At 38.5% G+C, this 14,538-nt stretch overlaps 1 protein-coding gene across 5 annotated transcripts in view; it reads left to right on the forward strand.

The window, feature by feature from the left end:
* ALDH1L2 (aldehyde dehydrogenase 1 family member L2) overlaps positions 1-13,675 on the forward strand; it is a 41,062-nt gene extending 27,387 nt beyond the window's left edge. For all 5 annotated transcript variants that reach the window (XM_069807420.1, XM_069807424.1, XM_069807421.1 and 2 more), the window contains 12 exons: positions 178-305; positions 4,211-4,361; positions 5,085-5,155; positions 5,261-5,366; positions 5,747-5,834; positions 6,595-6,688; positions 6,938-7,034; positions 8,524-8,622; positions 9,359-9,524; positions 10,764-10,869; positions 11,663-11,862; positions 12,907-13,675. In XM_069807420.1, coding sequence (XP_069663521.1) covers positions 178-305; positions 4,211-4,361; positions 5,085-5,155; positions 5,261-5,366; positions 5,747-5,834; positions 6,595-6,688; positions 6,938-7,034; positions 8,524-8,622; positions 9,359-9,524; positions 10,764-10,869; positions 11,663-11,862; positions 12,907-12,962 — 1,362 coding nt within the window. In that variant the 3' untranslated portion in view covers positions 12,963-13,675. The remainder of the gene's footprint in view (positions 1-177; positions 306-4,210; positions 4,362-5,084; positions 5,156-5,260; positions 5,367-5,746; positions 5,835-6,594; positions 6,689-6,937; positions 7,035-8,523; positions 8,623-9,358; positions 9,525-10,763; positions 10,870-11,662; positions 11,863-12,906) is intronic.
* Positions 13,676-14,538: the final 863 nt, after the last annotated feature.

The following is a 14,538-nucleotide window of genomic DNA, read 5'->3' on the forward strand; positions in this document are numbered from 1 at the left end:
CAAATTCTGCCACCTCAATTGTTTCTGAACTTTTTGCAGCCTGACTCACCCATGCCAACTGCTGGGCTTGAGGATATTAAGTATTTGCTACCACCCAGTCAAGAAGTTTGGGAGGCAAGAGTAACACTCTGCATCCCAGCCTTTCAGTTTGAGCTAACACAATGCTGCCTTTGACAGATAATAGCCAGTGTATCTTCTGCTTCATTGGCTGACGTTGACAAGGCAGTAGCAGCAGCAAAGGAGGCATTTGAGAATGGTGAATGGGGAAGAATGAATGCAAGGGAAAGAGGGCGACTCATGTACAGGTATGTCGAAAGCAGTTTGTGTTTGTTTTGTTTTCTTAAATCTTATTGTTTTATTCCTTTGAAGAATTGTTGCATACGTTTTCCAAATATAATGGATATTCATAATCCCACTGTCAGAGGAACCAGACTAGTCATCTTTTCATCCCCTAATTTACCTCAGTGTACTGGCCCCCAGTCTTAGCTGCCTAACCTTTCCTGTGGCAGAGAAAAATCTTGTGATCTCTCACTGCTACCATTTTTTTTTAAATTATTTATGAGCGGAAACAAAGAATTTGAGGAAAATGTCTTTTAAATACTTGATGGCTTCATTTAATCTATATGGGTTTTGTTGCAAGGATTGAAAACTCCATTGTAAAGTCCAAATCCTTCTGTATAAATGAGGCTAAGTTTTACAGACAGAGTCTACCTAGGTTAGGTAGACAGAGACTTTTGACCTTGCAAAGTCTGCCTGAGTCTGTGCTCCATACAGTAAACATACAGCCACATTGCCACTAATTTTGAAACACACTGTAACTGATGCTAGATTTTCCAGGATCATACCCCAGCATACTTCTCACCTGGCTAAAGACCCGTCCTAGGAGATGTGATATGGTCTGTTGTGGAAGAATTGTCCTGCGTAGAAACACTCTAAGCTGAATCCCACATGTATCTGAGACACTTCCAGCTCAGTATTTCTTATTTGTATTTGTTTTACTGTGTCAACCCTAGATAATGCCTGGTTCTTTTTTTGGCTCTGTTGTTATTATTTCAGAAGATAAACAGAGGTTATGCTGAGTGAATCATTTCAGTGGTGGTTTCTGAACCTTGAAGGGCAAGAGGTCGTCTTGGAAGGATGATGATGCTAGCTACCTATTGTGAGGGCGGAACTGGAGGCAGCTAATAAAAGCCAAATTACTATGGACTCTCCATATGCAGTGTGATGCTTCTGGTGCCTTACAGCAAGTGCAGGGAGAACACTGTCTTGCGGACTTGAGATGACTAGAAGCTCTAGAGCTTCCCTATAAAGAAAGCCTCTTTTGTGGAGGTGTATGAAGCATTTTCACTGCTTTTTCTTTTCCAGGACATAAAAAAGAGTAAGTAGAGTAGAGATGAGTAAAGAAGATCACTACTCCTGATTGCCACAGGTCCACATTTAGCTAATGGGATGATGGAAAATCAATCGTCAGCACAGAGGAGATGTACTAGGCAAATTTAGTTCCTATTCAGTGGGTGGAGGGCTTAGTTACTGTGCTTGACATAGTAGCTGGCTTTGAAGATGTTAGGATCTTGAACAGAGCTGAAACTTCCTGCCCCAAGGAGCTCATGAAGTAGTAGGTCCTGTGTATCAAACACCTTTTTTCTGCAGGCTGTAGTCTGCAGGCTCATCAACATTACCATTGGATGTCCTGGGCAAGTCAATTGTGCTGAGGAGACTGCATATATATCTATAGGGAAGAGAAGGAATTTTTTTCACCTTAAAAAAAAAAAAATCTTCAATAGTGTGCCATAACTGCTGCTATATTAAGCCTTTATTGTGCTGTGCCAGGAGGCTAGCCCTGGACACCAGAACAGGCAGCAGAAGAAGGATCAGTGACACGGTAAGCAGCTGCAGGATGGTAGCAGACTATGTATTTGCATGGCAAGACAGCCTGGCAGTTTGGCTGGGTGCAGGGGTGGGTCACTGCCCTTCCTTTTATTGTTGCACACTGCTCTTTGCATAACTTCTGTGAGGATTTGGAAACTGAAGATCCAGCTGATTTAGAGGTTTGGAATATGCAACTAGAAAATGACCCTGTCCTCATAAGGCTGGGCTTAGCCTAGCAAGACAGTAGCGAGTAGGGAATCCATTGCATGTCTGTGCTCTGGCTGCTAAGGAGGAGCAGCACAGGGAAGTGTAAGGCTGCACTTGGGAAACATGGGTCTGTGTCTGCTGGTAGTGTATGCAGCAGGTCATTTGTTACCACATTAATAGAGCTGTAATTTTTACTTTGTTGAATGCCTTGGATGTAAATTCCCCTCCTCTCTTTTACCATATCCATATGGACCAAGTAGATGTAATTAGAAATAAAAAAGTATTGTAAAATGTGTGGCATTTTTTAAGACGTTGCAGGCATCTTAGCAAAAGAGAATGAAAGCAAACCTGAAAATTCTGCTTGTCTTATAAAGTATGTGACCAGGCCTTTGAAAAAGGCCTGCAGGACTGTAAAAAACGAGTGATCATCACAACAGAAAATGGGTGAGTCAGAACTCATATTAAAATTAAATACGGTCGATCACTTAAATTTTTCACAAGTGTGCACAGATTCAAAGCATGTACAAACTTGAGTTTAATTTGTATTAGGAACACAGGGTGCTTTAGGAATGTAGAGAACTTGAGAGCCCAAGTTAACTCTGCCCTAAAGAGAAACTTTTAAGGTCTTAGAACTACTGCTCTTTGGTTTACACTTGAAAGATTTGCAAGCATATGGAAAATATAACTCCCCTACACTGCATAGATTATTCCTGGATTAAACTCTTCTCTGCTTAGGCTACTAGCTCTCTAGGATAGCTGTACCAGAGTGTTCATGTTGCAAACCATCCCCAGTGTGAATGAAATACCTCACTGGTCCACTTTAATTCAAACACGGCCCCCTTTTCTCTAGTCTTTGGTCAAACTAGAGTTTTTCGTGCTGAACCAGAGGGAAGGTTTGTACCATTAAAGCCCCTAGCTCTGCTACTTTGTCTTAAGAGGAATTGTTAATAGAAGATATTAGGCGAGCATTAAATGGAACTTTCTCCTTTATCCCTGACATGCCATATCCATTCTTTTACACACTACTGCTGATGCCGTGACCTGTAGCTGGGTCTCCAAGATACAGTTAAGTATTAAAAAGCATTTTTCCACATCTCTGCAAATGCTTTAAATGGGCAGAATTTACATAATGGAAAAATAGGCTTCACACCCAGTTTTGCATACTCTTTACAGGGTCTAAAATGCACTCAGTTAAGCTCTTAAAATCACATGGGCGCATTGATTATACATCTGAGTACCAAAACACGGAGAGAAGCTTAAGAAAAACATTGATGCATCTGTTTCACTGCCATGTGAGAGATCGAAGACCTGAATGTAAAAATTTGTTCATGAAAACAGACCTTTCTGCCTGAGCAGGGGACCACCATAAATTACAAGAGCTCCTCAGAAGTATAGGTATCTGTCTGTGCAGATGCATTTTTGAGACACTCTGATAGCTAGCATTAACTCAATAGTATTTACCACAGTCTTACTATACCTCACCGTGTTGCTTCATAAATCTAACGGATGGAGAACTTGATGCACAAGGAGACCACGGGCTAGATTTCAAATGTACTAAGGCATGTAAAATTCAATTTGCATTACAGGTTAGGAGCTCTCTCTTTGGACATATGAGTGCCTTTGAAGCATCTAACACTTAAGTATTTTAGTCCAAGTTCAAACAAATACAAACCAGCATTATGAAGCTAGGTTTCCCAAATCTTAAGCTAGGACTCTGAGTACTCCTTCTCAGTACTTCTGCTGACTTGACATTTCTTATGTTATTGTGTATTTGCTTTCGGCTTACTTGTCTGATTTTCTATAATTGGCTCCTTGTAGTACAACAGAAAAAGAGTACAAATTTTCTAATTATTATTTTAGTTACAAAACCATAACTGAACAATCAGGTAAGTTTTCACTGTTCATGTCTTCATCCAGTGTCTACTACAGTCAATGTGAAGACATTTGCAGACTTTAACAGACAATTCTTCAAGCTCTTACTGTTATTAATGAGCAGTGGCTCCAGTGCTCCACCTCCATATTCAGTGGGAATGCAATTTTAATTACGGTTCTTTGCCATACCAAATAGAATTTTGGCTGTCAGTGGTTAGATGTCACTCCTCTTTGATGTGGATTTGTAATGCTTTTATTAAAGACTTGCAGACCTGATGGAAGAACATCAAGAAGAGTTAGCAACAATAGAGTCTATTGACTCAGGAGCTGTCTACACTTTAGCTTTGAAGACCCACGTTGGAATGTCTGTGCAAACATTCAGATACTTCGCTGGATGGTGTGACAAAATTCAGGCAAGTGAATATGTGAAAGGAATAATCAATGGCAGTGCTTCTCTACTTCGCTACACTTTTTTTTTTTCTGACACATTCCCAAAAAGCAGTGTTAGCAAAAGTAATCAAAGGAATCAAAAAATAAAGCAAAATTCAAATTTTACCTAAAATGGGTCTCCCTGGCAATACAAAAGGACAGTCTGCTTCCAGTTGGAGAATATGGATTTAAAATGTGAATCTAAATGTCTAAGAAATCAGTTGAGGTGTCACAGTGGATATGCGTGCTTAGTCAGCTCTTGATTATTCATGGAGCAGAATGTTGTCGTGGTCGTCATGCAGGTTAGTGCAGATACTTGTGTGCTATGTTACATTCTGACCAGGGCTGGTGAGTTTCCTTGATGGCACAGCACGTGGCATAGGTTCAACAGCATTTCCTCAAGTATCTTTAAGATCCACAATCAAGAATATCATTCAGCTTTTTTTGTCCATAGGCCCTCACTGTATGTTATTCCATACTTCTGTGATCCATGTTTTGATTTCATCCAGCTGAAAATCAGGAGTTGACTACGGTATCCACAGTAGGAAATCATACAGTAGAAGCATCCCTGCCCCTTTCTTTGATGCAAAAATGCTTCTGGTTTTGAAGCCTACTCTGTGACTTTCCAAAACACACTTACATGGCAAATATATTTGTAATAAAAATGATTAAACAGTACCAAGATTTGTCCCTCCTCTGTCTTTTAGGGTGCTACAATTCCAATTAACCAGGCCCGGCCAAACCATAATCTAACATTCACCAAGAAAGAGCCAATAGGGTAAGTGTCAATTTTTTCTTCTTAGCGACAGCCTTGACATACAGAAAAGCCATTCAAATGCTGCCATCAAAAATGTAATCTTTCCCTGTTTTTCCCTACCTGAAGTGTCTGTGCAATAGTTATCCCCTGGAATTACCCACTGATGATGCTTGCATGGAAGAGTGCAGCATGCTTGGCTGCAGGCAACACACTCGTACTCAAGCCAGCTCAGGTAAAAATGAAAAGGAATGTACAGATGGCTCAGGTCTTCCTCTATTTGTTCAGGCAAAATAATTCAGGCAATCTGGCGGATTTCACCCATAGATTGACCTGTCACATGTACCCGTAGGTTGACCGTGTCATATGTTTTAAAGTGCATGTATAATAATACAAATTGCCACCATGATACAAAGTACTGATTGTCTTCAGTTCTGCTCTGATGCTACTCTCATTTTCAAGAATGAATTCTTTTCCACAAGAAGCCATCACTTTTAATTTGTCAATACTGTGAGTAAGAAGATGAATATTGTATCAAAATTAAGATTTATTGAATGTAAAAGATATCGTGCATTTAATTAAAACAGGAAACCTAATCTAAATGCTTCTACTTAGGTTACACCTCTGACTTCCTTGAAGTTTGCAGAGCTCTCAGCTAAAGCTGGATTTCCAAAGGGCGTTATAAATATTCTGCCTGGCTCAGGTAAAACTTCAGCTAATCATTTTTCTGGCAAGAGAAGGTCATGCTAAAACTGGTGAACTATCGTTTTACCTTTTTGAAGACCTATTACATAAGTGCATGTATCTTCATAGGTAGTAGGCTTGCATCTATGTCATACAGCAATTTCACATGTTTCCAGAACAGAATTGGAAAAATCTATATGTCATCTATATGTCACTAGCTAGTGGTAAAAGCTGTCAGCCTATACCCTCTACAAGTTCACACAAATAGCATGAACACTCTGAAGAAGAATGTATTACAGAGAAACATGTTTCACTTGATTCATTTTTTTCTCCTAATCTCATCATCACTTGGATGTATTTAAATGTGACTGTGAGACCTAGAGCAAGCTGATAAGATGCGTATTGGTCACTATAGGTAAGTCATGGTCCAGACCGTGTTACCTGATGTCACCATTTTCCTCTTTCCCCTAAGGAAGAAAAGTGACAAAGTAACTGTATGGGGCAGGCTCTGTTACAAATTAGGTTGTTACACTTACAGTGGAATATTAGGAAGGAAGTTCTTCAGTCCAGATAGGGGAATTTGGAGACACTAATGTGATCCAAGTTAACTGATATGATATTTTTTATAGTCATATGCATAACGTTGAAAATGTAAATAAGTATGTGATATTGTACTTGATTGACATATTATTAGCTCTTTCTGTATTACAGTCCTGCTGCTGGAGTAGGAAAAATTGCCTATGTACTGTCTAGTTAAACTGTTTTCCTCACCCCAATAGGTGGCTTAGTGGGACAGCACCTGTCTGAACATCCAGATGTTCGTAAAGTTGGATTCACTGGTTCAACACCAACTGGTAAACAGATCATGAAGAGGTACTCTCAGCAAAAGATTCGTAAATAAAGACTACTTAATCTAGTTCTGAAGTATCTTATTAGCTATATTGTGCATGTAGCAGTAATAGAAAAGCATAACTACATATGGTTGTTTACATTTATGTAGAATTTACTAAGTCACTATTGGAAAATAAAGGTTTATACAATTTCCCTAGATATGATTGAAAGGAAATAGTGAAATAAGCTATTTAAAAGTTATTTTTATATGATTATTTATATTTTTTACAGTGCAGCCACTAATCTGAAGAAAGTTTCTCTTGAACTTGGTGGTAAATCACCATTGATCATATTCAGTGACTGTGAACTTGACAGAGCTGTAAAAATGGTAAGTTTACTTCCAAGCACAATATATTCAAAACCTTTGTAATACATCCTCACAGTACTGCAATATACTGCCAAAAACTGCAGTAGGGAGCCCTTGCATGAAAAATCATGTAGTCTGTTAGAAAACAGACTCTTTTTCTACAGGATGTTTCTTTATGCCAGCATAATTAAACTGTTCATGCTGCACCAGAAAGGCAGAGATCAGTACTACAAGAAATATACATCAGGAAATACAACAAAACAAAGAAATATAGCTGGAAAGTATTTTCACTACTCAAGTTAACACATTAAACTTGATTTGTCAAAATCCAATACTCAAAAGAAAAGCGCTTAAAAAATTAAAGCCTGAAAGTGAGTTAAAATATACATTGAGCTCCTTATTGCCATATAGTTCTTAATTCACCATCAATCATCATAATCCACCTTCCCAACCAGCCATAATGTGTTTAAAGTTCATAAATAAGATGTGCAAATGAGAAATTCAGTGGCTTTAAGGAGCTTATTTCCTGCTCAGGTAATCTAATTCATCAAAATGACAGCTGATGCAGTTTGCTCACTAAGAGGCAAACAAAGGTCTTCCACACTGTACTTACCCAAAATGCTAATTCTGTGAATTCTCTAAACCAGTAAGCAGGTACTGCTACCAGGAAGAAACTGTTATAAACTTTCCCTGGTTTTGGAGTGTCTTTTGGCAGGATGAGAGTCTGAGTGACTGTTCAGTGAAGTATATGTGGAAAATAATAAAAGCTGAAACTTAGTCAACTCACTCCTTAGCCCCACCACTGTTCTCAGCTGTAGAAGTGAGAGGGTGACGTAGAGCTTGGCCTGAGCTATACCTGGCATTGATGGCTTTAAATGATTGTGAAACAATGCTTTTTTTGCCACACACTTGACACTAGCACACGATCCCAGTCATACCTACTAATGCCAAGACCCTAGGCCTTTGCAGCTTCCAGAAAACTGCATTTTAGGAATTTTATTTGTCCTGCTTTTCCTTCCCCCACCTCCCTACCGCCCTCGAAAAAACAATGGCAAGTATCAGTTCTTAGTAAACAAAAAGCCACAAACCGCACAGGGTCTGAATCCACACTCGACATAGGAGGTTCTCTGCAGATTAGAGTTAAGCAATGTTCACCCAGTTACATGTGACTTTTGACTCAAGCAATATTGCTCAGTGGATTAGCACAGTTTTATATTCAGTGGTTGTGCTGCCAGCCCTCTTCTCTCTGATGCTGCAGCAGGTGTTTCTGTGGAACACTGATGGAAATGGAAAGAGCAGTGCTAATGGGTTCATCCTGAGCCATTTGTCTCCATGGAAGTGTGTTTGCCCGTTATAAGATTAGTCTGCTTGTTGCATTGATGATGTTTCTTCACATAAAGCATTAAGCTTTGAGGGTCACAAACACAGAATGCAACCCAAAGGAACAGAGTGAATGGGAAACTGAACAAAAGGATGCATATAAATATTAATGTTTTTTTCCCCTGATCAGGGTATGGGAGCAGTATATTTCAACAAAGGAGAAAACTGCATTGCAGCTGGCAGGCTGTTTGTGGAAGAATCAATCCATGATGAATTTGTTAGAAAAGTGGTAAGATAATCAAGGACTAAAGTTTAAACAGATACTTTACTATGGCACAAAGATCCAGTAGTTTTACAGACACTTGCACTTCTTCTTATATTCAGTTGTTTAATTTCTCATTATTGCTTATGATAGGCAATGCAGCTTCTTGGGAACCTCTTACAGGGTTAAAAGGAAGGCACCAAAGGGAGATATTTTCATCAGTAATGCACACATAAATGACATTGAAATAGATATTGTACCTTCAGTGATATTTCATATTTGACTAGGAAAGTAAGAGGAAAAAAATTTCTGAACTTAGGTCAATGTGATTGAAGGCTGCTGTGAAGTTTAAAAAAAAGGCATATTGGAAATGTAGCTAGAATAAATCAAAGGTTATTATTAAAAATCCAATAGTCACCACACTGTGCCACAGGAGAATTCATTTATTTAGCTCAAGAACAGGAAATCACTGTCATAACTCATTTACCACTGGTAAAAGCTAACATTTTACATGCCTATTTTAAAAGCGGAAGAGAATGAATACAGGAAAACAGGATCATAAACCTTCAGAAGTAACCAGAGATTATCAAACGTAAGACAAAGCCTCATTTTAGAAAGGGAGGAGCATTCCACTTTCTAAGAACCCAGCCTTTTCTTTGAGCCTAACTTCATAGCACAAAACATGAAGTATCCCGAATCATGGGTCACTTTAACAACTATTTGCCACATTATGTTAACTTCATTTTCATTGGGTAACCCATAGGTAGAAGAAATAAAAAAGATGAAAATTGGTGACCCACTTGATAGATCTACAGATCACGGTCCACAAAATCACAAGGCCCATTTGGAAAAGCTGCTGCAATATTGTGAAACTGGAGTAAAAGAAGGAGCCACCCTAGTGTATGGAGGAAGACAAGTACGTAGACCAGGTAAAATAATGTTCAGAGGTGTTTGGAGCTTTTACACTTTGAACAAAAGCCATCATGATTGTCTCTGCTGCAATATGTGAAGTAGCAATGTGGGAACAGTACCAGGTAAGCCCAAGATACCACTTGAGAACAGGGCTTTCAAGTCTCATATTAAGAGAAGCTGCGCAACTGAAGCGTAACATATGAAATTGAATCAGAATCTAGTCTGTATGGAAATCTTTTGTTCATTTCTACCTGTTGCTTGTGAGGCATTGAGGCTTTTTTTGTAACACCCTTGAACTGTGAAGAGCCATAAGTATAATTATATCCCTTTAGATCACACTAACACTAAAGCTGACTGAGGAAACTACTAGCAGAGTTTGCGTAAGGTATTATTATCAAAAGCCTTTTTTGCTATACAGACAATATGTATGCTAAGTTTACTGAGCCAGCATGAAAGCAACATTTTCTCATGGACATCTGTCCTATATCAGTATTGAAGGAGAAACATTTGCATCAGAGTTTCAAAATATAACGACCGTATCCTTAAATAAAGTGAACGTGTAGATTCATAACTATATGAAATCAGTGTAACAAAGCTAAATGGGAAATCTTATGGAAGGGAGCAGCATTTATATAAAATCTCTGAAGTTGATTTTACCCACTCAAACTGGAATACAGTCACTGACCAAGATGTAGGTAACCAGGATCGCTTGTGTATAACACCAGGACAGTTCTTGATTAGCAACGATGAACTAGCTTTTGGACAGGTCTTTACAACCTTCAGAAACGAACAGTCATTATGAGGCGTTCCCTTGCCTCAGAATTCTCTTTACTTCAGCATCCATAAATCTTAGGCAAAGTTGCTGCCAGTTGCATGTTTTTTCGTTGTTTGGAATATACAGATCTTTATGGCTACAGTCTATCTTCTTGTCGGATAACAAGAGTGGCCTCTGCGGCATGCTGTAACCTTGTCTTCCTGCTGTCAGGGTGCAGGGTCTTCCCCTGAGGAGTCACCTGGGCTGTGGCATGCAGACCTTCTGGCCTGGTCAATACAGGCCATTATTTTAACCTTTTTTCTGCTGTTTGTCTGGTGCTTGCTTCCACACATGCATTTCCATTCATACTTCATTCATATCAATCCTGGTATTTTCTCTTTCAATGTATCTATGACGTCAAAGTATGGAAGAGAGACGGCCTGGACAATACAAACTGTGAAGCATTTCGCCACACTCAAATGATGCTCTATCCTCTGTTTAGGTTTCTTCATGGAACCCACTGTATTCACAGATGTTGAAGACCATATGTATATTGCCCAGGAAGAGTCCTTTGGTCCTGTGATGGTGATTTCTAAATTTAAAAATGGGTATGTTCTCCTCTAGTTACTGTTAGAAACTTTCTCATTTTCACCCTACGTGTAGAAATGATAGCATACGTAGTATGATTTTGTTAAATCTTGTAAGACCAGTCTGGAATCCCTAGATCCTCTTCCAGCTAAATTCAGAGAAAACACCCTTTTTAGCAGGGGGTATCCTGCTCCATGTCGATATAGAACTAATGCTATTAGCAGTGACAGGATAGAATGCAACTGTAAGTGCCAGTTCTTAAATAAGACTTAGTATTCAGTGAAATGTTTTTACTGAAGTTGATGTGGTAATTGCAACAGCTCGATCAAATTACAAAATGTGTGGTTTTTCCAGTGGAATTGCTTATTTTTCTCTGTCACGAAAGACCACATAGCATTGTTGTGCTTTGTGTAACATTGGCACGTTACTATTGCAAATGAAAATCCCTCTGTATATTTTGTAGACTGCTAGTTTTAATAGTTTTACAAGTATTTTTGTATTGCTGTAATCCCCAAGTTGTACTGTAGCTGAGCAATGTTGGTATGCGTACTGCAACTTTTCCCTTGACATTTCTTTGTGTAGATCTTAACCACTGAAATGTAAGGTTACAAGCTTTACAAGTTGGAAGCAAGGGTATGAATTTCCATAGATCTGTCAGATTGACACACAGATTAGTCGTTAGTAAGTTGTCTTTAAAAAGACTAACCGGAGAAGAGCAAGCGTGGGAAAAGGTGCTTCAGTGACATTGAAGGCGGAAGGTTGCTAACACTTGTTTATTTTACCTAGCTGCAATTAGATTTCTTTCCCCTGTAGGGATGTTGACGGAGTGCTGCGACGGGCAAATACCACAGAATATGGCTTAGCTTCAGGAGTTTTCACAAAAGACATAAGCAAAGCTCTCTACATCAGTGAAAAGCTAGAAGCTGGAACAGTTTTTATTAACACATACAACAAAACTGATGTGGCAGCACCATTTGGTGGATTTAAGCAGTCTGGCTTTGGGAAAGATTTAGGTAAGTCATTCTTTCCCTCTCTCATTTCTCATCTGACAGTCCAAACCCATGAAAAAAACACCTTAGCTGTGTACACTGCCTCTAGTGAAACGTGAGCTATGGATGCATTTCCTGCATCTCCTACACTCCTCCCATCCTACATTGCAGCAGTCTAGTTCCTCTCCCATCCCTACAACAGTCCCACCTCAATACCTCCAGTTCAGCCCTTCCTGTACATTTGCTAAATAATGCTACAGCATGCAGAATATTCCTCTCCGACTCCTCTCAGAGCAGTCAAATTACAGCTTGTCCAGAGCTCCATACAGGCTACAAAATGCTGTCAAGCAGCAAAGGTATTGGCCAAAATCTTCTTTCCTTTCCCTGAGAAAGAACGCTAATTTAGGTTTCCCCTCTAAACTTGTAAGAGCATGGGAAACTTTTTTATGCCTTAAAATGTCATCAAAATTTGCCAACAGCCACAAAGATGCATTAAAAAAATCTTTTCTTTTCAAAACCAGTTTTAGAAAAAGTGAAGTCTAGTGTGTCAAAGAAACTTTACAAGTCTGGACAGATCAAGCCTCCTGGCAAAGAAAAATTAAAGAAAAAATGTTTTCAGTGACACAACAGATTTTTGCCTTTGGAATCTCTAGCAAGTATCAGACATTTCCTGAAACCAAAATGAGTAATAGTATCAGGAAAAAAAAAGATTACCAATTTTTTATGCAGCTTCTTTACCTAAAAACTTCAACATAGGCAAACCAAAGCTCGTAAATTCAACTATGAGCCCCCAGTGGCCATCTAGAAACTTCTGCTGCTTCAGTCCCACCCAGGTGGTTTGTTAAATTCCAGCCCCTTTTTCTTTCCACTTGTTGGGTTTGGCCTCTTCTTGTCAAACCAGTTCTGTAAATCTCTGTGGGAGAGTAAGTTAATCAGTTTCCATTGTTCCTTAAGGACTCAAATATTGGCTAAAGCATTTTAGATTTTTTTCTTAATAATATAGTTAATGTCTCTGACAACATTCTCTTTTAGCTGCCATTCTAACTGGTGAATATTGTGTTTGTACAGGTGAAGAAGCTCTTCATGAATATCTCAGAACCAAGGCTATCACTGTGGAATACTAAAAGTAACAGCCTCACTTGGAAAGTAAACTTTCAGCAGAGTTTGAATCTTAATGACTCCATGAAGCACTTCATACCAGGCACAGGATATGCTGTCTGCAGTGCTACAACTGAAAAAAACCCAAAACAAAACACCCATTTCGTGGCTAAGTTTCTATAAATCAGATCAAAATTTTAGTCTTGCTGACAGATAAAAGCATTTGGAAATTAACCTGAAGTTCTTTACATTATGCAGCAGCAGTTGTTAGCACAATCTCCCCCAAAAACCAAGAACGTGGTTTGGTTTTATTTTTTTAAATACAACTGAAGAATGAGTTCTCACATGTCTACTTCTTATTTGTGTGAACGTATTTACATGGCCATTATAAATCCTTAGTCATTAGGCTTCTCTAAAGTTGAACTAAAATATACTGACTATGCCATTTTTGCTATAAACCAGTTCAAGTTTTACAGTAGCAATTAAACATTCTGCTCTGGTGATTCTTCAGCAGTACAGAAAACCTTTGTGCCATAAGAAGTAAATCAATACAAGAAAGTGCACTTACTATGATCTTTGTATAGTACATACAGAGTTCAACATTGGTGTTAAACTATGCATATCAAGCTAAAGTTACTGAAAATATTTTCTATCTTTTTGTTGATACGAACGTGTGATCTGCCTGCAATTTGAAAGGTGGTTACATTAACAGATTAAAATCACTTTTTGTGTCTGTGCACATGGACTGTTATCACTGTTTTATACAGAATTATTATTACTTTGTATTTCATATTTTTTTTAATCTAAAGGAAAATTCCTTGTAAAATGACTGAGTTAGGATGTTGGCTTTCAAACTTTCTTCAGTTTGAAGAGTATTCCGTAGATTGAGAGCTCATCTAACAAACTAAGCCTACTTCAGACCACCTGCTCTTCTTAGAGTGCAACGCCACCCAAAGCTTAATCTGATCTGTGGGTTGCCATTAAAAATAGCAGTCCCATTCTTTGATTCCCATCCTTCCCACTCACTAAAATATTTTGTGTTTTAATCAGTTAATCCCAGTAAATCATGCCCCCTTCTATTTTTAAGAAGCCGCATTGTGAAAGAAAGACCAGAATCCTTGTTATTTCTTATCACAAATATTACAGAAACAGATATTAAAACTATAGCTTTAAGTATGGAATTCAAAATAAGTCCTGTAAATAATTGCAGGTTTCAAGACATGACATTAATATCTGAGCAAATACAATATAGAAAATTTTACTTTAATCATATAGAAAATATAAAGTTCCTTTAAGAAACAAATGATGACATCCAGGAGCATGGTAGATACTTCTGAAGTGCAAACCAATCTATGAAGTAAATACAACAGCCCAAATCATTGTATTTGATCAATCTGAGGCAAGTACGAGACATAACTTTCACGGATTTTGGTTTCAGAATTGTTTCAAGCTAACGTAAGTACAGCCCAGCTGAAAATTCACCTTTTTATTCTCCCGAAGTGACAGTTGTCAACAAAATGGAGAGGACAGAAACGTGGCGGGGAAAGTAGGAGATGAAAAGTGTAGCTTAAAGCAATTGTAACACCACAGAGGCAGAGTTGA

This window comes from Haliaeetus albicilla, chromosome 19, assembly GCF_947461875.1.
Source record: "Haliaeetus albicilla chromosome 19, bHalAlb1.1, whole genome shotgun sequence".
NCBI lineage: Eukaryota > Metazoa > Chordata > Aves > Accipitriformes > Accipitridae > Haliaeetus > Haliaeetus albicilla.